The following is a 23,379-nucleotide window of genomic DNA, read 5'->3' as shown; positions in this document are numbered from 1 at the left end:
CCTGAAAGCCACTTATTATTAGATGTAACCGCTTCTAAAAGGTTTAGGTCATTTAAAGTGCAAAATCATTCAGTATGACCAGAATTACTCTCTAATCTTTTTCTGTGGTAATGGAAGTATTTTAATAAGCAAGGATTAAAAATAACTATTTCTGGAATGGAACTGGCCCTTGCCTTTGCTAAACTTCAAGTTTGTGACTTCAATTTATGACATTAATAAAAGAACAGGGAAAACAGGGAAAAAAATTAGGAAACAAATTAAAAGGAGTTCTGCTTATTTGTTCCTATCTATTTTGTTATGTTCTTTGAATTTCCATCCTGAATCGATTCCTAAAAAATGAACAGGTGACACAAATATTTATTGTTTATGTCCAATGCAACATTAAATGTACATACAGGGAACATTAAAATTCACAGTTAAAGCTATAAGAGAAATTTAATCAGAAAATGTTCTTCATTGTAAATCAAGCACTAATCCTGTATGGACAGCAATGTATACCAGACCACTTATCTATGTGCTTTAAACCTGCATGGCATAGCAAAATGTAAGTGATAAAAGTAACCTGCCACACAATGTAAAACCTAGGCCACAAACTTAAAAAGAACTGAATGTGCTGTCTTTGCAATTCACTTCTCCATACATTTCTAAGAGTTATACAAGCTATTTTACTTGACCTTTTGGTTAGAATTTGAACAATTTTCAAAAGGTAGATGACTGGTACTTCATATAGCATTTTAGCTTATCCAAAAGCTAACACTAAATAGCATGAATTAAGAGCTAACTATTTTGGCTTTCTACAGAGCCTATATTGGAATAATTTTGAAAAAAATATTTTATGGGTGGGGCAGAAACTAATAAAATATTGAAGGGATACACATGTTCAGGTGGTCACAATGCTATATAATTTAAGCAATGTGTTTATATAGCTGCAGTTTTATATATTTATAACACATCCTTTTCAAATTTAAATAGATAGAAAAGCCTATCCAGAAACATTTTAATAAGGTGAACTTCTGACTGACAAGCAATCACTTTAAGCATTCCAGAACAAAATCAAGAAAAATACAAATATAATGTAAATAATTTATGGTAGATTTTTGCAAATAGTCCCAAATTCAAGGCTATATTTATAATAATATAATATCCACATCATACAGCACATCCCTAAAATGCAGACAATATAGAGCAACGTATGCATATCCTTGATTTACTTGATTTAGCTTTTCATTCCAAGCACACGGTGCAGGAATAAATAACGTAATGTATTTTTTGTCATCTTCCAGTATAGATGTATAAACAGGAAATAATGGGTTTAGTGGGGCAATATGGGAGATTTCCCACTAAAATTTCATCTGTAGCATGGCTTATAGGTCAGTGCTTCTAAATTCTAGTATTGGTGTACATTTGCTCTATTTTTAGTGTTATCCTGCTTACCTGATTAGTTGACTCAACTGAATGGATGATCCCAAAGTATGTAGATCAGCAGTGCTCATTTATCAAGAGTGGGAAAAACATATATCAGAATAAAAATCTTGATTTAACCATATGATGTTTCATACATAAGCCACTTTATCAGATGTTGGCAGCCCTGGCACGTTGACTTTTGTAATGCATGTTGAACTCTCATCTATAGAGCGCTCCTGAGACTGTGACGTTGGCACCTCCCAGTCTTCAGCAAGAGCTCTTCGGTAAACTGCAGACAAATTTTGCCTAGAATATTGCCCCCTGTCCAGACCCATGCAGAAGTAAAGGAGTGGGTTTATACAACTGTTTAAGTAGGCCATGCCTTTTGCTATAGGTAGACCCACTTTTACTGCTTGGCTCTTGCTGTGCATCATTTTGGCAAAAAGGAGGCAGTGATAAGGCCCCCAGCACAGGAAGAATGCACAGACCAGGGAAACAAGAATACGAAGGGATCTGGTTTTGCGAGAAAGACGTGTTCTCCGTATTCCCAGTCCAGCAATGGCATAGCAGGATAGAATGACCAGGAAGGGCAGCAGAAAACCGCAGGAGAATCGAATGCTGTACAAGGCCAGTTTAGCTGTGTTGTCACCTTCTGTTAATTCCTTAACCTGTGGAATGGAGCAAAAATGTATTGTTCAGGTAGAATGCACTGGAAGTTGTATTTAAATTACCAAACAGATATATAAGTTATATCATCAATCAACTTATGTATCAACAAATGTATCCAAAAATGCTAGAAGATTGGAGTTCATAGAGGTACTCTTTAAACTAAGTGCCCCTATGCCCCAGACAGTTTTCATAAAGCAGTGGTCAAAAGAGAAAAATGAAAAATTTTTTATTTTGTTTCTCATGAAATTAAGGCTATTTTTAAATCTTATATTTCTTACCTCCAAGGAGCACTTGCTCAAGTTTTTCTTGTCCAAATAGACTTGTCGGTATACATAATACGGTGAACTGAAAATCACAGCCACTATCCAAACTCCCAAACTAACTAGTCTAGCCGCAAAGAGTGTCCGCCGTTGCCTGCTGAACACTGGCCACCACACACAAATCGCCCGGTCCATGCTTATAATAGCTAGCAGAAAAACACTGCAGAACATGTTGGCATACTTGAAGAATCCATTGAACTTGCAGAGGAAGACTCCAAAGGGCCAGTGATCATAGAACAACTTCTTAATCAAAGAGGTAACACGAGTTAGGCAGAAGATCAGGTCTGCCACAGCCAAATTGACCAGCCACACATTGGTGACATTGGCTTTCAGAGACAGCCCAGCCATATAGATGACTACAGAGTTCCCAATGGTGCCCAAAAGGATGGTTATGGTGTAAAGGACAATTGTGATATTGTCCATTATAGTGTCAATGTCCACTGTTTCTTTGTCATTTTTGCCATAGACGTTGGCCTGGGGGACCAAACTGAGACTGCTATTTGAGGACATTCTGTTTAGAGGAAAACAAAATGTCAATGCACAAACTGCAAAGATAACTTCATGTTGTGTTGAGACATTATTATATATTTTGGTACATGACATGCTACAAAGATTTCAAAGTGTAATTAGACACTCCAAAAATGTAACAAAATTATATATATATTTTGAGAAAAATATTTTAAGCACAACAAACCTCTAAGTATGAAGAAATCCTGGAGAAGTATGCCAAACAAACTGCACCGAGGGTACTGTAAAGAACACAGCAAAAAATATTTGAGTTTGTTGTTCTTAGAGTGATGTCACTGAGAGGTCTACTAAGACACTGCAAACACAGTATCAGTCTGAGGAATACCAGCTGTGTTTTTGTTACTGAACTAGATGAACTTAATATAAATCACAAATATTTTTTGGTACACTTTATGTTCAAAAGTCTTTAAATGTCCAACATTCACCATTCATTAATTTTCCACTTATCCAATTCAGGGTCCAGAGCCTAGCCGGAATCACTGGGCACAATGCAGGAACACACCTTGTGCCAGTCCTTCACAGGGTGACACATACACACACATTTACAGACACTTTTAAGTCGCCAATCCACCTACCAACATGTGTTTTTTTGGACCATGGGAGGAAACCCACTTGTACATGGGGAAAACACACCAAATTCCTCACAGACAGTCATCTGGAGCAGGACTGAAACCCACAACTTCCATGTCCCTGGAGCTGTGTGTCTGTGACACTGCTTGCTGCCCCATCAATTCACCAACATACACCAATCAATCTTATAAATTATTACAACCTCCTACACACTTTCTACACACTCTCCATTTTATCAGCTCCACTGACCACATTTTTTAGTTCTTCATTAGTGGACTGTAGTCCACCTGTTGTCCTGCATATTTGTGTGCCCAGTTTCTGACTGGTTTTCAATGTTTTGGACCCTTAACACCACAGGGCAGGTATGTTTTGGGTGGTGGGTCATTTTCAATGCTGCAGTGACATTGATAACATGGTGGTGTATGTTGCTTTGGTATGAGTGGATCAAACCCTGTTCCCGTTTACTGTCCACAGGATGTGGCCCAATAGATGCTGCTGGCAGGATATTTGTGGTTGGTGGCTATTCTCAGTTCAGCAGTGACACTGAGTAGTTTAGAAACTTCAGCGCAACATACACTAACACACCACCACCATGTCAGTTGTTTTTCTTTCCTTTCACATGACCAAAACAAGTCCATTTCCTCAGAAGCTCTCAGACTCTTACTCAGTGTCTCTGTGTCTAAATATGTCTGGGAAAAAAAAACCTTCAACTTTTAACCTCACAAAATACAGAAATGGGACCCACACTGTTGAATTAAAAATATAGTGGTCAGGCAAGTTTGACAAAAATATACACTCTGTAAGAGTCAAAAGGTAATATACATGACACATTTTTAAGGATGTAACAGAGTTAAAATCATATTATTTTGTGTAGGACTTGCTCAATTTTGAAGAAATCCATGGCATGAACATAGCTGGAATGAACTTTTATCAAGTGAATCAACAAAGGAATTTTGCACTTAAAATCTGTAGATGAACAAGATGTCTTCAGTAATAGAGCCACTGTCACAGCTGGTGACGATCTGGACTTCAAGCTTTATATAGAGTGTTTGAATGATCATATGGAGAAAATGTTTTAAAGAACAATGGTGTTAATTACTTACTGAATATTCGTCTTATCCTCTATTCATATCATGCTAACATAAGTGTACACGGTACATTTTCTTAAAGAAAATGCACTATGCGCCCAAAAGTTGACACCTTTTCATTTAACACCCCCCCCCCCCACCCCCGCCCACCACATACACACACACACAGCTACAATTCACCAGATAATATTGATTTCAAGTCCATGATATTTTTGCATAACCAAAGGCACTCTAATTCATCCCAAAACTGCTGAATATGTCTTCATCATCCTTGAGAACAGAATTTCACTACTGCACAGTGTCCAGGGGACTTTATAATATAATGTAGCCAACATTTGGTATTGAGGAATATGACTGTAAGGTCATGTACAGCTGTGTCCATAACAGATCCGCCTTAAATTACAAACTTGGACATACCATTGTGTAAATAGTTAACTAACCAAAGTGTTTTCTGGGGCTAGAGCCATTTGACTTTTTTAAATAATAGGAATGTCTTTTTAAGGAATATAGAACAGAGGGAAATATTTTCATCTACATCAGTGTGTGTGAGATCATGAATGTTAAACTCAGTAATATCTGTTTATTTTAAAAAGTACTTATTGCATTTTAAGCACTGTATAAAAAAGCAAACAACAAAATAAAACAAATCAAAAACAAACTTGCAACATTGCTAACACTAGGATGTTGCAGTGTGTCTGGCAATGTGCCTGTCTGAAATCTTGTTAATTTACATTACATGTGGTGAAAACTCAATGAGTAAAAAGGAAAAGTAGCTTTCATTCATTTCCAAAATAGGCCCCATTATTTCCTTTTCAAAACATGGTACATCAAGAAGCTAGATATATAGTGTACTGGACCTCAAAATGCTTGACTGCAGTAAACAACAAGCAGTTGTTACACTAGGGTTAATGAGTTGAATTCACCCATCATTGTCAATTAGGGAATAGAAGAGTCACCAGCTTATTGGTCTGTGTACATTTTATTAGTTTGGTTCTTAGGCTGAATGCTGAATGAGAGAAATGAAAAAAAAATGGCTCATGTATTTGTTTTCCATTTGAATATATGAAAACAAAAACGGGAATTCAGTGTTTTTGTTTCTCGTTTCTGTGTCCAAAACAAATATTCATTCATTGTCTGTAACTGCTTGTCCAGTTCAGGGTAGCGGTGGGTCGGGAGCCTAGCCAGATTCATTGGGCGAAAGGCAGGAACACACCGTGGAGGGGACACCAGTCCTTCACAGGGCGACACACACACACTTTTTGATTCACCGATCCACCTACCAACGTGTTTTTTGGACTGTGGGAGGAAACCAACTCAAACACAGGGAGAACATACCAAACTCCTCACAGGCAGTCACCTGGAGTAGGAATTGAACCCACAGCTTCCAGGTCCCTGGAGCTGTGTGACTGCGACACTACCTGCTGCGACACCATGCAGCCCCAAAATAAATATGCGGTTCATTATTTTGATTGGGAAGTGTGGGCAGGCTTAAAGCACTACTTTCATTTCATTGGTCTGTCTGAGCGATGACCTGTGGCCGGTTGCACAAAACACATTTAGTTTTCCCTTTAAGTATGACACATAATGTTGGAAACATAAGGAAACGTGTCAAACACCAGAGTCTTTTATTGTGAAAAATAAACTTCCAGTTGCTATGGGGATCAGCTTACTAGTATTGCTGTCTTCACACTGCTCACGTAGGGCTCAACTTAGCCATAGGTCAGTGCTTAGCTCACAATGTTATGAATAATTCAGATGAAACATAGGGACTACGTTAACAAAGGATTTATGTTTTGTGTCAGCTACAGTATGTGATGTAAATCCTGTCATGAATATATAAGTACATTCGGATTTGAGGCCTCCCATTGGCGAAAACCTTAAGAAGCGTGTAAATGTGTCATATTTGGTCACATTATCAAGACAAAAATTTTACGTGTTAACACGCAAATTTTTAATAACATGTTAACGCACTTGTGTTTACACGTTTAGAGCCCAACGGCGTTCCATACGAATCTCGCGCATGTGAACGTTGCTGAATAGCTCTCATAGAATTTCCCCTTTCCTAATATTTATCTAAACATATAGCCCTTTTTGCTTAAACTGCATACTATTAGAACATTTTACATTTTTTGTCACTTCACCTGTTCTTGTTTATTAATATTAATAATATTTATGATTATAATTATTGCTGATTGTTGATAATGATTAATTATTTTTTTAATGAATCATTCACATTTCCTCACAAAATGCGAAAATGATAATGGACTTTGCAGAAGTTAAATACAACTTTATTAAATTTGCATTCATTAAAGGAACAGGAACATCTCTCACACTCCTTATTGTTTCTATTTTCTCCAACCTCATGTAACACAAAATGCTCATAGGAAATTTGTTAAAAACAGAGTAACTCTGATCATCAAAATAAAATTTGAGCATTTAAATCATGGAACAGGTTCAATTCGTAAGTGCACGGGATTCTGAACAGGAGCTCAAGCACTCATATAAAGATATTTTACAAATAAACAGAAATAAATGCTCATTTATTATGTTTTATCCTGAGTAAACACAGGCATCATTGTGCATTTACCTCAGATCAGTATCTGTGAGAGACAAACAGGTTTGTTTTCACAGTAAAATTTTTTTAGACGAAATTACCAGTATCTACATTGATATCACCAGACTTATTGCAGGTATTTCAGCGTTTTAAAACAGTAAATCACAGAGTGTGATTTCAGCATGTCACTGGCTTCGAGATATGTAGTTGGCATAAAGGCTCTGGAGATGACCCAGAGGCTAAAGAACCCTTTTTATTTGTTTTTGAAAACAGGTGTGATATGGAGCTGTATCTAAAAGCTTGTGTTGTTACGCCATGTCCCTCACCCCAGAATTTTTAAGGCATGGAAACTGGACTGTAGGGCCCCTCACCTCAATTCTTAAGGCACAGATACTAGACTGCAGGGCTCTTTATACACCACAGTTCAGACAGTGTGTATAGTTTGATACTTTTAGAAACCTAGGCTGTCTGGTTAACTGTGATGTCCTGCTTTGCATAAAATGCCCTTGCACAAAATAGGTATCCTGGTTATTTTCTTTCTTCTAACAAATTTCTATAACTAATGCAATTTAAAAAATGGAAGTTTAAGAGAATGTCAGTGAGTACTTTGGGATATTGTGTTAGATTATTGTGTATTTTGTAGTACAGCTGTATGCCTGGTGACCATATAATAACTGTTTTGTTTTCAGTATTGATATTGTACCTTGTAAACATTGAGTACATTATATAGAGTACATTTTCAGCATTATGTGAGTTACAGGCTTGTTTGTGGTTGGCTTAATATGTGAACTTCTCGCAATAAATAAAGAGAATAACCATTTAACTGAGACCACATGTACTGAGATTGATAATGTTTGCTTACCTATAGGCTACTACTCACTTCCTAACAAGAGACATCTCAGCTCAGTGCTGGGGTGCTATATATTCTTCACCTGGCATTAGGTTCATGTTTCTCTACTCCAGAGAATCCAATTCTATTGTCAGTATTTACAGGGATTAGACAGGCAGTGTGTGCACGTTTGCACATCTGTGTTAGTAATGGGTGCAACTTAATGAGGAATACATTCATTACAACTTTGTTTTCAAATATTTGTACATATGGTGTATTTCTGAAATAAATTAAACTGAATAAATGAACTATATAAAAATAAATTGATAGCCCTTCGGGCGGCACAATGGTGAGGCAGGTAGTGTTGCAGTCATACAGCTCCAGGGACCTGGAGGTTGTGCGTTTGAGCCACACATGTGACTGTATGTGAGGAGTTGGTAGGTGGATTGGCGACTCAGTGTGAGTGAATGTGTGTGTGTGTGTGTGTGTGTGTGTGAGTCGCCCTGTGAGGGACTGGTGTGTTCCTGCCTTGTACCCAGTGATTCCGGTTAGGCTCCGGACTGGACCCACCACGACCCTGAATTGGATAAGCTGTTTCAGACAGTGAATGAATGAATGAATGATAGTCCTTCTACAAATTCACATGCACAATCCAGGTAAGAAGAAAGGGAGGCTTTCTGACAGTCTAAGCCAGTGTTATCCAATTCTGATCCTATTCTACCTGTTCAAACAAACTTGATTCAACTCATTTTTGAGTAGGGTGTTCCAGGACCTGGTTCTGATGCCAAATCAAAGCATATGTGATCATCTGAAGGCAAAGAGTAATACATAATACTCTACAACAAGGACATATTTCTATAAAGAATCCTTTAAAACCATGCAAAGGAACTAGATAAAGTACAGAGAACTTCTCTGAATGTCTGTTTATATTCTTAGTTCTAAGTTGAGCCAAATTTCCTGAAAGGTTGCACCACTATCTTGGAATTCATTATACCATAACTACATTACAGTGAATATCCATCTTATTAAGTTCACCTAACTTATAGCTACATGCACTGTGTATATTGTCATATACACCCACTATGACTGAGTGCTCATGGTAGGTTTTACTGAATATTATAATTATTTGCAAATTATTAGCAGCATTTCTCCCATGGCCATTAATGGAAAAGAGCTGCTTTAAATATTTCTTTGAATAGTGGGCCATTTTCTATAGTGTTACTTAAGGGTTTACACATTTAAACTGATTATAATCCAATACTGTTCTGAGTACAAAACAAATAATACAGTCCTATAATTCTCTAATCAAATTAAAATAATGATTGTGGACCTGAGAGACCTAAAGGATTTCATATGTTTGCAATTCACCCCATAATCAGATCACCAAACATATATAATTAAAATATCAGAAGTGCTATGTATTTCGTTTTCACTAAAACCTAATATTTTAAACTATATAACTAGTAGAGGGTACCTAGTTCTGTTGGAGATGAACTATGGCCTTTTTTCAAATCACAAAGGCTGCTTTTCCTACATTCGCCTTCCCACAAAACATAGATCGGCCACTTGCTGGTTTCCGCCCACTTGCTGCGTACGCCCCTCCCACTTGCTGGCCTCCGGCCTGCAGAGATATGTAGTTGAAACTGCTCGCAAAACTCAGGGATCAGACGCACAAAACTGAGAGAGCTCGCGCACAAATCTCAGAGAGCGCGGGCAGAACACGAAGCACTCGCGCACAAAATTGAGAGAGCACGCGCAGAACTCAGAGCTCACGTGCAAAAGTCATGGAGCACAAACGTCAGAACTGGATATTTTGTTTGCAAGTTTAAGTTTTATGTTTGAGATTATTTTTTTTTTGTGCGATTCTTTTTGGCACAATCTGATTCCACAGGAGTCTACCCGGAATCAATGGGTGCAAGGCAGGAACACACCCTGGAGGGGCGCCAGTCCTTTGCAGGGCGAATGTCAATATTATACAAATAATTCATTTTTTTTAATGCAATATAAATTGGAGTTGGTTATGGCGACCTTTACAGCGACATTTATAATAGATATTGACACAATCATGCAGCTGACTTTCTGCACGGTATCCTCGTGTTTTCCTGCTCGGCTCACTTTTTGTCTCAAGATTATTAACTAACAATATACAATTAGCTCAGGTGGGAAAATCAAACGAGAGCAGTATAGATTTCTCTGTTTAATCATATAATTTAAGCCTAAAATTAAGCTTGTGCAGTTGTAGAAGATCTGAATATCCCTCATGGATAATGTTAAAGTTATCTGGCTAAATGAGTAATTCTGTTTTGTTAAATACCCACAAGGGTTGGAGTTATGTAAAATTAGTGCCATATATTTTGGCTGTTAAAAGGTAATACTGCCTTTTTATTATTATGTATGTTGACCAATAAAACATCAGAAAATTCTTGAACTACAAGCTATTTACTTAACATTGTTAAATTGTTTATGTAAAATATTTTACAAGCCTAAGAAATAAGGAATAGCTATAATAATAGGTATAAAAATAGACCTTAAAATGACACCTTCATAAACACTGTGGCGTTGCTACTACAGGCTCTGTACTAATTATTGATTGCAGCAACACCTGTTAGGGACCTACCCATTGAAGGATGAAAGGGGTCAAAAAAGTATCCAAAGCATCATATGGACTGCAGTGTGTAACTGTAGAACAAAGGGCTGCTGTATGGTCAGTGAAGTTGAGATAATGTACAAAAATATTGTGGTCATAATATTATCATATGACTGTGTATTCTAAAATGTAATTGAAAGAGCTCTGGCTAACACTGTGTATCAACATTAATCTACTGGGGCAGATCAATGTGACATCGATTTACAAAAAATCTCAAACATAAAAATCTATTATAAATATATTCAATACCAACATTTTATTTAAAATATATTTGGGACCAACACAGCATGTTCTAATAAAAAATATCTATAACCAGAATTCCAGCACTCACAATTTTCCCATCTGGAATAAAGTAAGATAATTTAGTCTTTCAGAATATTAATCCTTAACAAATTCCAAAGTCTCCTGCCCTTCACTGCATCTAAGGATATTTCCGTATAACAGATAACCATCTAAAGGTTTTGGCACAGAGCATTAATGTAGATTAATGGGAACCCCCTGAATTTTTTTTTTCTAGGCTTGCTGATTTTGCTGTAATCAATATTCTGAAATGTACCTGCTAACCATATTTTCTCTGATGTGTAGCAGTTCCAATAATTAAAAAAGCGAAGACAAAAAATTGGAATATAGAAAAACGTTAGCTAGTACATTTTTATAGAAAAGACTACAGGAATATAAAGTGTTGAATATTGGATATTTTGGAACATGGATGATTTTGGTGGTAATTGGTCATGCCATGTACAATAAAAATCACTCACAACACTTTAACACACAAACATATCCAATATTTAATTAAGGTAAAACCCGCTGTTCTGCTGTATGTACCGGCCCAGAAGCCGCTTTTCTGCTGTGTATACCGGCACAGTAGCCGCTGTGACATACCTCCAGTATTAGTGTGACGGGACAAAAGGGGACAGCACAGTAACATCTCAGCTACAGCTGGCCCTCGGAATACAGCCAACTCTCTCTACTGGCCTTGCTGCTGTGTTTTCCACATTCAACATCTTCAATCTTCAATATCAAGAAGAAGCCGCATGTACACTCAAATTCATTCAAAGGTATTTTTTTCACACTCAATTCACAACCCTTACTGACAAAACTTGTAAAGTTTAATATAGTCCATTTCTATGTGTAATATGTAAATATGTAGTTTAAGCCAAATTAAATATTGTTTTTAGAACTAGAACAAATTGACAGAATGCCTATGCTAGTGCATCACCACTGCTGCATTGTGATGTAATATGATTGCGTTTGATTGAGCAATGTTATTTTTTGTGTTTTTAGTGTTATTGCAACACTTTTAAATAAAAGACAGTTTTCACAATATAATTCATTTCGTCTACATGACATGACTTAAAATTATAGGACATGCACCCTACATCAAGTCTCACAATGCTTGCCATCATGTGTTTGAACAAAATTTGTTAAAATCTTAAATTTCCTGGGCTGACCCTCAAAGAACTATTTGCATGCTTACATTTTTTTTTGCATGGTAAATTTGTTCTTCAGAGAGAGTTGAGCTGCTAGCACTTATTTATAGCCACAAAGTGATTCCTCTTTTATGCACAACATGTCACCCCTAACCTGTAATTTTTTTCAGATACTTCGTGGGATTAAACCCAGAGAGAGGCACAAAAGCTGGATGGGGCAAAGTCACCCATAAGAAAATAACTGTTAATCGCAATGTCTCCACTCTCTTGAGGAGACTTTGGACTTTGAGTGGGATTTCATGTAAGTCAGTGGTCAGTGAGCTCACACAGTCCATTTTCCTCTCTTAAACCTCAATCATTGCTAAAACGCTAGTACAGAGAATAACCCCCCCCACCACCACCACCATACACATAGACACACATAGCATAGCATTCTTTGAATTTGGTTATCAATGTCTGTACCAGGCTCCTGATACATACTGAGAACAGAAAATGTGTTATAATATGGCAGCTATAGTTTTGTTTGTTTATTTGTTTATTTATTCATTTATTTATTTATGGTTTTGTATTTTGCTGCAGGTTCTTTAAGATGTTGAATGTTTTGTCACAAGCTGATTATAAAAAATGTGAAATAAACAAAAAAGATTTTTGTTTATGCTGATATGACATTCAAAGAAAAGGTTGCGTTGCTATGTGTTGTTATACCTAAATGTTTTTTTTTAATTATATTTTCTTGTGTGGAAAAATATTGTCACAAATGTGTGACAAGTGAAATCAAAAATATGCAATAAATCGACAAGTATTTTCCAAAATGTACTGTTTTTGTTATTTTGCTCAAGTCACATGATTGAAAGTGCCATTTTGGTAAAATTAGCAAGCAGTAAAAATTATATTGTTTACAGGAAAACAATCTTGTTTACATTACAGTAAAATTCTGTAGGGAAAAAAAGGTAAAAATCTACATTTTAACAATAGTATGATACCGTTAATTTAAGGGTTTCATACTGTAAAAGTACTAAATTACGGTTATATCATGTATTTATAAAAAACAGTAGTTAACCGTACATTTTCACCACAGTATCATGCAGTTAATTTAACAGTAATTTCCTGGCAACCCTGTTGTTAGTTCTTTACTGTCTTCTTACAGTGAAATGTTTTACAGTGTATGAAAATACCAAATATCAATTTATAGTGAACTAAAATCAAAATATATCTGTTTCTAATATACACTGTATTTGTGTTTTGATGCATTGGAAGAAAAGAATAAACAAAAACAAACATCATCTACTGCTGATAGCATACAAAATTGGTTGTTCTCTGTTTTTCTATTGCAGGATTAGAAATGGAAAACCAATTAATGAAAGGGACACGGACACTTTCCAAAAAGTACCTGCCAAGCTTGTCTCCTGTACCCACTCCACAAAATAAATAATAATTGTTGTCTGACAACCATCAAATTCTCAGACTACATAAGTGTTAAACCTACATCAAAGCAAACTTACTGCTAGACATTATATTATTATATAGACATTAAGATATATTATATCTTCCATGTCCAATGAAAAATATGTATCTCCATTTTTTGTCAGTTTGTAGTTTATCGCACCATTTCAACACAGCAGCTGTCTTTCACATGAATGAACTCATAGAAATACTCCAAAATTACTTGGAATATCATCTTTTTACATTGACTTCCACTGCAAGTTAAGAATGTTTTTTCTGTCTCTTGTAAAGTTACTGTTTGTGAACATATGTGTTTTTCATTGGGCAGTGATGATATAGGACCTAAAATAAATGCCAACTACAATTTTAAGTAAAATCTGAATACTAGGTCTTTAAGAATTATTGACATAAAATGCTTACCTGGATTTAGAGGCCTTCTTTCCAATTAACCTGTAAAGTGAAAACACTTTGAGGTTTGATTGTATGTGCTGTTAATGAAAAAGGGTGTTCTAATTGTACAATTGTGTATTTTTAAATCTCCCTTTTGACTGCTCAACACGCTGTCTCGATCAGTCTGCATGCAGAATTGTATTCAGTCCCAAAAGAAGGCAGGCAGTAAGTCAAAGGGGAAGTGACAAACACTCAAGCATGCGCGTATGGGCACGCACACACACACACTAAATGCATTAGAATCTGTTAAGCTTAATCTCTCCCATACATTCTTTGCTTACTCAGTCTGTTTTTAAAACCCATTCAAACCCACAAAGGTTGTAATGTAGTCAACTGCACTTTAAAAAAAGTACTATACTGAAAGAAACACAACTTTAAACTCTTAAATTCCAAAAAAGTTGGGACAGTAAAAAAATTGTGAATAAAAACTGAATGCAATGATGTGGAGGTGCCAACATCTAATATTCTATTCAGAATAGAACACAAATCACAAATCAAAAGTTTAAATTGAGAGAATGTATCATTTAAAAAAAAATATGTTGTTTCAAAATTTCATGGCGTCAACAAATCCCAAAAAAGTTGGGACAAGGCCATTTTTTACCAGTGTGTGGCATCCCCCCTTCTTACAACACTCAACAGACATCTGGGGACAGAGGAGACCAGTTTCTCAAGTTTAGAAAATGGAATGCTCTTCCATTCATGTCTAATACAGGCCTCTACTTGTTCAATCGTCTTGGGCCTTCTTTCGTCGCACCTTCCTCTTTATGATGCGCCAAATGTTTTCTATAGGTGAAAGATCTGGACTGCAGACTGGCCATTTCAGTACCCGGATCCTTCTCCTACGTAGCCATGATGCTGTGATTGCTGCAGAATGTGGTCTGGCATTATCTTGTTGAAAAATGCAGGGTCTTCCCTGAAAGAGATAACGTCTAGATGGGAGCATATGTTGTTCTAGAACCTGAACATAGTTCTCTGTATTAATGGTGCCTTTCCAGACATGCAAGCTGCCCATGCCACAAGCACTCATGCAACACCATACCATCAGTGATGCAGGCTTCTGAACGGAGCTGTCACGCCCTCATCTTGTCATGTCTGTTTTCTCGGCCATGTGCTCTTTCAGCACATGGCTCTGTTTTGTTGTTGTTCTAATCCCGCCTTTGTTCCGCCTCCTCGTTTGTCTCATTTGTGACCCTGCCCCCTCGTTATCTGTCTCAGGTGCATCTCGTCTGTGTTTTGTATTTGAGTCCCCTTCCTTCACTTCCTTTGGTCGGTCATTCGTTCTTCCTCAAGAGTACGCCCATCAGACCCCCTAAACCCTTAACAGCTCCAGTGCAGGACGTCGTCGCAGGGCCCCCTGCTTCAGTGGATGTCGTCGCAGGGCCCCCTGCCTCCGTGGACGTCGTCGCAGGGCTCCCTGCCTCCGTGGACGTTGTCGCAGGGCACCCTGCCTCCGTGGATGTCGCCACTGTGCCCCCAGCTCCAAAGCACCTCTCTGCACTCCCTCCTGACCTCCAGGAGAAGCTTGCAAGCCTCTTGGCACGTCTGGAGGTCTCCATTAAGGCGGCATCCGCCGCTCCTGTCTCCGTGAACGCGGCGCCTGCCGCTCCTGTCTCCGTAAACGCGGCGCCAGCCACTCCTGTCTCCGTGAACGCAGCGCCCGCCGCTCCTGTCTCCGTGAACACGGCGCCCGCCGCTCCTGTCCCTGTGAAGGCGGCTTCCTCAGCCGCTCCTGTCCCTGTGAAGGCGGCTTCCTCAGCCGCTCCTGTCCCTGTGAAGGCGGCTTCCTCAGCCGCTCCTGTCCCTGTGAAGGCGGCTTCCTCAGCCGCTCCTGTCCCTGTGAAGGCGCCCTCCTCAGCCACTCCTGTCCCTGTGAAGGCGGCTTCCCCGGCCGCTTCTGCACCAGTGACTGTGGCTCCGGCCGCTTCTGCACCTGTGACTGTGGCTCCGGCCGCTTCTGCACCTGTGACTGTGGCTCTGGCCGCTTTTGTACCCGTGACTGTGGCTCCGGCCGCTCCTGGTCATGTTCGTAGGTCAGCCCCAAGGACTTCAGGGCTGATCCCCAGAACTGTGCCCAGGCTGGTTCCTCAGACTTCCCCACAGACATTTACCAGTCCTGGGCAACCCCCTGTTTTGATTCCCATGTCTGTTCCTGTCCTGGTTCCTGTCTCTGTCCTCGTCCCTGTACCAGTGTCTGCTTTTGTCTCGGTTCCTGTCCCTGTCACGGTGCTGTGTCTGTCCCTGTAAACGTCCTGGTCCCTGTTCCCCAGCCAAGTCCTGTCCAGTCCCCTGTTAATAATCCAGTCCAGTCCCCGTTTCAGTCTAGTGTCTTGTCACCTGTCTCTTCTTCTGTCCAGTCCCCATTTCAACCCTCTGTCCTGTCTCAAGTCCCGTCTCCTGTCCAGTCCGCGTTTCAACCCTCTGTCCTGTCTCAAGTTCCGTCTCCTGTCCAGTCCCAGCACCCAGCCTCTGTCCAGTCACATGCCCCTGTCCAGTCTTCCATCCCAGTTCCTGTCCTGTCCTCAGTCTTGTCTCAGTTCCTGTTCAATGTGCAACCCCTGTCTCCTGTCAAGTCTTGTGTTTCCACTTCTGTCCTGTCTAGTTCATTCCAGTCTCTAGTCCCATCTCATATGTCCGGTCCTGTCTTGTCCTGAGTCCTGTCTCCTAAGTGTTCCTTGTCTTGTCCTAGTTTGTCTTGTTTTCCGTGCACTCTCCTGTGCCAGCTCCTGGGGATTTTAGGTGTATGCGCCCCGGGATTTGCGCGTTCGGGGGGGGGGGGGGGGGGGTCATCTGTCACGCCCTCGTCTTGTCATGTCTGTTTTCTCGGCTATGTGCTCTTTCAGCACAAGGCTCTGTTTTGTTGTTGTTCTAGTCCCGCCTTTGTTCCACCTCCTCGTTTGTCTCATTTGTTACCCTGCCCCCTTGTTATCTGTCTCAGGTGCGTCTCGTCTGTGTTTTGTATTTAAGTCCCCTTCCTTCACTTCCTTTGGTCGGTCATTCGTTCTTTGTATCGTGTCAAGTCTGTTATGTTATCAAGTCTGTCTGTCTGTCTCTGCAAATTGTTCTCGTACTCGTTCTGTTACTCATTTCATTCCCCAAGTCAAGTCGTGTTGTTGTGTGTTTCCCAGTCCCAGTCTGTTTTGTTATTCCTTTTTGTAATAAAGTCTATCTGTGCTTTAGCGTGTGCATCCGCCTCAGTCAGTCCGCCCCGTGATCCCTGACAGGAGCGTTGATAACAACTTGGGTTATCCTTGTCCTCTCTGGTCCGGATGACATGGCATCCCAGTGTTCCATAAAGAACTTAAAATCGTGACTCATCTGACCACAGAACAGTCTTCCATTTTGCCACACTCCATTTTAAAAGACCCCTGGCTCAGTGCAAACGTCTGAGCTTGTGGAGCTTGCTTAGAAATGGCTTCCTCTTTGCACTGTAGAGTTTTAGCTGGCAACGGCGGATGGCACGGTGGATTGTGTTCACTGACAATGCTTTCTAGAATTATTCCTGAGCCCATTCTGTTATTTCCTTGACAGTGGCATTCCTGTTGGAGGTACAGTGACTTTTAAGGGCCCGGAGATCACGAGCATCCAGTAGAGTTTTACGGCCTTAATGTTTACACACAGCAATTGTTCCAGGTTCGCTGAATCTTTTGATGATGTTGTACACAGTTGATGATGATAACTTAAAAGTCTTTGCTATTTTACGCTGGGTAACACCATTCTGGTATTGCTGCATTATCTTTCTGCGCAACAATGGTGGAATTGGTGATCCTCTTACCATCTTGGCTTCAGAGAGACACTGACACTCTGAGAAGCTCTTTTTATACCCAATCATGTTGTCAATTGACCTAATTAGTGTTAATTGGTCTTTCAACTGTTCGTTATATGCTCAATTTCCTTTTTCCAGCCACTTATTGCTACTTGTCCCTTTTTTGTAATTTGTTGACACTCTGAAATTTTGAAGCAACATATTTTTCCTTTAAAATATTACATTTACTCAGATTAAACTTTTGATCTGTCATCTATGTTCTATTACGAATACAATATTGACATTTGCCATCTCCACATCATTGCGTTCAGTTTTTATTCACAATTTGTTTAGTGTCCCAACTTTTTTGCAATCTGGTTTGTACTTGTGTATAACATGACTGTAAATGTGAATAATAATAAAAAAATAACTTGATTAATTACCTTTAAATGAACATGAATAATAAAACTCTATAAAATCTAAAACCTGGCCATCTCTTGTTCAACAGCTGATGATCCTTGTTCCTGATTTCTTTCTTGCTGTTGCAGTCCCTGAGAGAGGCTCCGCGTGAGCATATTTATAAGGCTCTGTGCAGCTGCAGTCACTGTCGAATTATAGTCGACATTCTGGCAAATACAGATGTTAACTATCTAACCAAAAACTTGAGCGGAACACTGTAAGGAGTGTAAAATTCACACTCTAAAACTAGTTAACACTAAACTTTTGGACGAGTGTGTTTGAATGAAATTTTCCAAGAGTGTGTGGTCGAACAATAGCAAACATTTCTTACCTGCGTGCCAGAGCCAGCAGCTTGTCCTGGTGGATGGGACGCCATGGTCAGCGGATAGCGTGCTGTGTTCTAAAGTGCTAGCTAGATGGATGTGAGAGCAGTTGAACTGCAAAATCTGGCATAGTTAGTCCCTTTTAAAAAGCTTTGTATTTACAACGCTGTAACTTGCGTCAGTTTTTTCCCCACTGAATAGGCTAAATCATATTTCTGGCAGGCAACGTTGTGGAAGGTCCTCTGCCTTAATTGCTATGCTGTCCGTCATTATAGCATGCCTCTCTCCGCTGTAGGCCCTATGGAAGCAAATCTGTCTCATCAGACTTTGAAATATTACCAACTTTCTGCATCTGAAATTTTTTTTGCACTGAAATTATGCATCTAATTTTTATTAATTTTTTTGATAATATCAGCAGAAGGAAGCTTTTTTTTATAATATCAGCGGAAGGAAGCTAAACGTGTAGTTTTTCCACGGTATGGAAACTGATTTTGTATTTTGCCATCTAGCGACAACAGAATGCAACTATTTCACTAGTTCACCATTTAAGGTAAAAGAGAAAATCCTAATGAATCGATTGCTTATCCATTGTATCTCAGATGTGTACTCTGAATTTTTTGTAACTCGTATTTTTGTATCTGAATTTCATCTTCCGAATTTGAGCAACTTCGAAATATATTTTTGAATTTTTTTATCTGAATTTATTAACCTTGAATAATAACAGTAAAAATGTGTTCTTGAAAATTCATGAATTCTATTCAAGAGCAATTATATTCAGATGCATATTTTTGAAGCAAAATATTCAGAGGTGTAAATCTGAAGATTTAAATTCAAAATCAGCAAAATTCAGATGCATAATTTCAGTGCAAAAAAATTCAGTGCTACAAATTCAAAGGTGGTAATATTTCAAAGTCTGATGAGACAGATTTGCTTCCACAGTCCTGCCTCCCACGCGAAGAAAGAGTCAGAAGTCTGAACCTGAAAAAAAGGATCTGAAACTGGAAAAAAAATGATTTGAAACTGAAAAAAAGTATCTGTACCTGAAAAAAGATCTGTAAATGAAAAAAAGATATGAAAATAAAACAAGATTTGAATCTGAAAACATAAAATTTGCAAATGAAAAATATAAGACTTCAAATATCAAAATATACTTGAAACTGAAAAATCATCTTACGCTTATTTTAATTTGAATATGTTGTTGTATTTTTCATATTTTTCAAGTTCAATCTCAAGTTTTGAAGTTTCAGTTTAAAATGTTAGAATTTTTCATTCATTTTTTCAAATGAACAAAACTTCTGACCCTAATATAGCTCCATAGTTAGTCGTCATTGTCACGCCCTCATCCTGTCTGTTTTCCCCACCACGTGCTCTCTTAGCACATGGCTTTGTTATTGTCCATGTCTCCGCCCATGTCCCGCCTTTCTTCCTCCCCCTCGTTATCTGTTCTATGTGTGTCTTGTCTCTGTTATGTATTTAAGTCCCCTTGTCTCACTTCCTCTTGTCAGTCATTTGTGTTGCTTCCATTGTTGTTTTGTTATGTCGTTCAGTACGGTCTCTTTCCATCGTGTCATCGTGCTTCTCATTTAATTTCCCATGTCGTGTTGTTTAGTTCTCTAGTCTCTGTCCTGTTTGCTTTAGCTCTTCGTGTTTAGGATTAGTCTGTCTGTCTCTGCTGTTTCTCGTTTTGTTTCCTTTGTCATTGGTTTGCTCTTCGGTCTGTCTGTTTGTGTCTTTTCTCTGTTTATCCCAGTGTCCAAGTTTACTCTATGTTTAAGTTTAGTCTGCTTTAGCTTTCTGTCTATGTTGTCTGTTTAGTTCTCCTTGTCTGTTTCTAGTTCTCTGTCTGTTTATTTTTCTCAATCCAGTTTTGTCTGTATCTGTTTAGATCACTCCTTGTAATGTCTCTCTGTCTCAGTCTTTCTTTGTTTAAGTATTTCTGTCTAGTTTTCTTAGTCTCTCTGTATTGTTATTTTGTGTTGTACATAAAAGTAACTGTGTTTTAGCGTGTGCGTCTGTCTCCGTCAGTCCGCCATCCGTGATTCCTGACAGTCATGTGTGGATGCATTTAATAAATAATTCTGTTCACTTCACTCACTGCTTCTTTCACAACTCACTCATGGCACACAGACAGTGCATCTGTCTATCTACAAAGTATAGAAAATAATAACCCGGTAACCTCTAAATATTCTGACTATATTCTCTGAATAATACAGACCATTTTTACTCAGTTATACCAAAATTTTTCTCAGAATTACTTCGAGAATATTCTCAGAATTTTTTTAGAGATTTTTCTCAGAATTATTTAGAGATTTTTCACAGAATTATTCAGAGATTATTCTTCTTCAATGCCGTGGCCCTAAAACTCCATTGTATAAAAGAGCTCTAAATCTTTACAGTAGAAAGCTGTTACTGACTCATCATTTAGGCTCTTCTTGCACAAAGTATGACTTTGACCTGAGCTCATCTGTCCTTTACAGGAAAAAATTTCAAAAACATAAAACATTACATGGACGTCAAACTAGACACAATTTGGACCAACGGATCATTGAGACATATTTAATAAATGATATAATATCTCATAATATACAGCATAATATCTCAATTACAAGATACTTATTGTCACGAATCACGGGGAGCAGACTGACGGAGGCAGACGCACTTGCTAAAACACAGATAATTTATTAACAAAACAAAGAAACTTTAACAGAAAGATAACACAGGGAGTTAACAGAGACAGACACAGGGAGGTAAGCAGACTAAACTAAAATACAAAGAGCTAGACAGACTAAACCTAAAATGGAGAACTAAAGCAAACTGGAAAGAGATACAGACTAAAGACCTTGACAGAGATACTTAACAGAGACCTAGACAGGGATGCTTCACAAAGACCTAGAAAGCTAAGTAAACACAGAGAGCAAAAGCTAAACCTAAACACAGAGCTAAATATGAAACTTAACACAGAGGGCTAGAGAAAACACAGAAGACAGACTTAATAACATGACACAGGAAACAACTGAGATAGAAAGACCAGACTGGGTAACATGACACAGCAACAATGGAAAAAGACCAACATGACTTGGTGAGTGAAATGAATGACCGATACCAGGAAATGACACAAGGGAACTCAAATACATATACCAGACAAGAAACACCTGAAACGGATAATGAGAGGGCAGGGTAACAAATGAGACACAGATGAGGAGGAGGCACAAAGGTGGGACAAGGGCGGAGACATGGACAATAACAGACAGAGCCATGTGCTGATAGAGCACATGGTGGAGAAAACAGGCCTGACACTTATCTCATAATGACATACTGAGAATTTCTTTTAGCAGCAATATGGTTCTGTACTTTTGATATCCTGCAGCAGTTAATGCTCTAAAATTAAATTCAGTAGTTAATAAATATAAACTCTTTTGTAAATTTGTGTTTTTCATATTTTGAATATGAGACAAAGACAATCTTTAGAGAGAAAGAAAGAGAGCTGGTAAAGGAATACATTTATTAATGAGCTGAATGAGTGAGTAATTATTCAATTTAATATTAATTATTATTTTTTTATATTCTGTGTTTATTGAGTAATAAATATTTTTGGACAATTTCAGTCGTCATTCATATTCTAATGAATTAAGTCTTTATGTATTAGGCTAAACTTTACCATATTAGTCTAATATTACTTTAACATTAAAATCAAAGTAATAAAATAAGAATGCTTAACTTAAGCTAAAATAAAACACAAAATGCAACTTTGCAACTTTCAACAAACTACATGTCAAAGTCTTTCCTGTCACAAGAGTGTCAGTGCTTTCACGACACTGTCAGTCCTGTCACACATTATGATATAAAATTTGACTGTTTGCGAAATTTTTTTTTAATTAATCTCTTTAATGGTGTAGATGAACGTGGGTATCTACCATTACCTGTTTGTAAAAATCACAGTGTAAAAATATTTTTTGTTAACAATTACATGAGTGCTTGTCGGTTACTCTGTAATTATCCTCCTATACACTTGACCAAAATTTTGCTTATATATTTTTTAGGAGTTACAAAACCATCTCAGAAATAATCAGGAACATTAAATCAAGAAGAAAATCCCATTTGTCTAAGCAATTATTAAACCATTATAACATACACTGTTTTGTCTGTGAAAGGACCTGATATTTTAAGAGTGAAGCGATGATAAAAATGTATTTTATTCAAACATTAGTGCATGCTGAGATGGTATGTGTTTAACATGTCCTCCATATGATTCAATGCTCATGCTCATGATTATGGAGAAAAAAGTGTGCTTTATTTTTTTTACTGTAACAAGAGTTTGGTCTTAAAACTCCTTTTTTATCTTAAAATAATAACACAAAAATTTTCTTCCTCACAGTTCTGAAATGGGCAGATATTGCTGTGAAGTTTTCAAAATTATTTTCAGACTGTTGTGCTGTTCCTCTCTCTCTTCACAGTGAAAACAGGCAAATTAAAGTCTAAAAGTATAAATTAGGAGTAGTAATAATTAAGAGTCAACTCCCAAATTACTGATTCTTTGAGCATCTCGGAGTCAGGAACTCTTGCACAGTATTTATTCAGTGAGTCGAAACACTTTGAGTCGACACAGCCCCCTGTCCCATTTTTGCCCTAAGCCCTTCCTGGAAGTGTGCACTTTGATGACATTTCATGACATTGTCGAAGCAGAAGGGGCGTGAGGGTTCAAGTGTTTAAGGGATTGGAGCGTTAAGCGTAGAATGGGACACTCATGCCCTTCAGGTGTTTACTAATGATGGCCAGATGAAGCCCCAGGAAACCTGGAAACTTTTCATCCAATTGATTTAAAAAAAGGTTCATTTCTGCTTCACATGCACACAAAAACCCAGCCGGCAAAAACCTTTATTATCATTTCAACTATTTGCAAGGGCCTCTTTTCTTGCAACAATA

At 38.2% G+C, this 23,379-nt stretch overlaps 1 protein-coding gene across 1 annotated transcript; it reads right to left on the bottom strand.

Moving 5' to 3' along the window:
• Positions 1-36: 36 nt before the first annotated feature.
• Positions 37-14,043, bottom strand: LOC136699646 (C3a anaphylatoxin chemotactic receptor-like). The gene is made up of 4 exons (XM_066674544.1): positions 13,903-14,043; positions 3,088-3,142; positions 2,352-2,904; positions 37-2,072 (listed from the first exon to the last, which is right to left on the bottom strand). The coding sequence occupies exons 3-4, from the start codon at positions 2,901-2,903 to the stop codon at positions 1,554-1,556; spliced, it is 1,071 nt and encodes a 356-aa protein (XP_066530641.1). The 5' UTR covers position 2,904; positions 3,088-3,142; positions 13,903-14,043; the 3' UTR covers positions 37-1,553.
• Positions 14,044-23,379: the final 9,336 nt, after the last annotated feature.

This window comes from Hoplias malabaricus, chromosome 6, assembly GCF_029633855.1.
Source record: "Hoplias malabaricus isolate fHopMal1 chromosome 6, fHopMal1.hap1, whole genome shotgun sequence".
Lineage (NCBI taxonomy): Eukaryota > Metazoa > Chordata > Actinopteri > Characiformes > Erythrinidae > Hoplias > Hoplias malabaricus.
Note: the sequence above shows the minus strand (reverse complement) of the source record. Positions and strands in the feature narration are given on the sequence as shown.

Excerpts from the sequence above, each read along its gene's own strand:
- LOC136699646 (XM_066674544.1), bottom strand. The coding sequence starts at position 2,903 with ATGTCCTCAAATAGCAGTCTCAGTTTGGTCCCCCAGGCCAACGTCTAT. Across the intron at positions 2,073-2,351 it reads TGAGCAAGTGCTCCTTGGAG|GTTAAGGAATTAACAGAAGG; the intron begins GTAAGAAATATA and ends TCCATTCCACAG.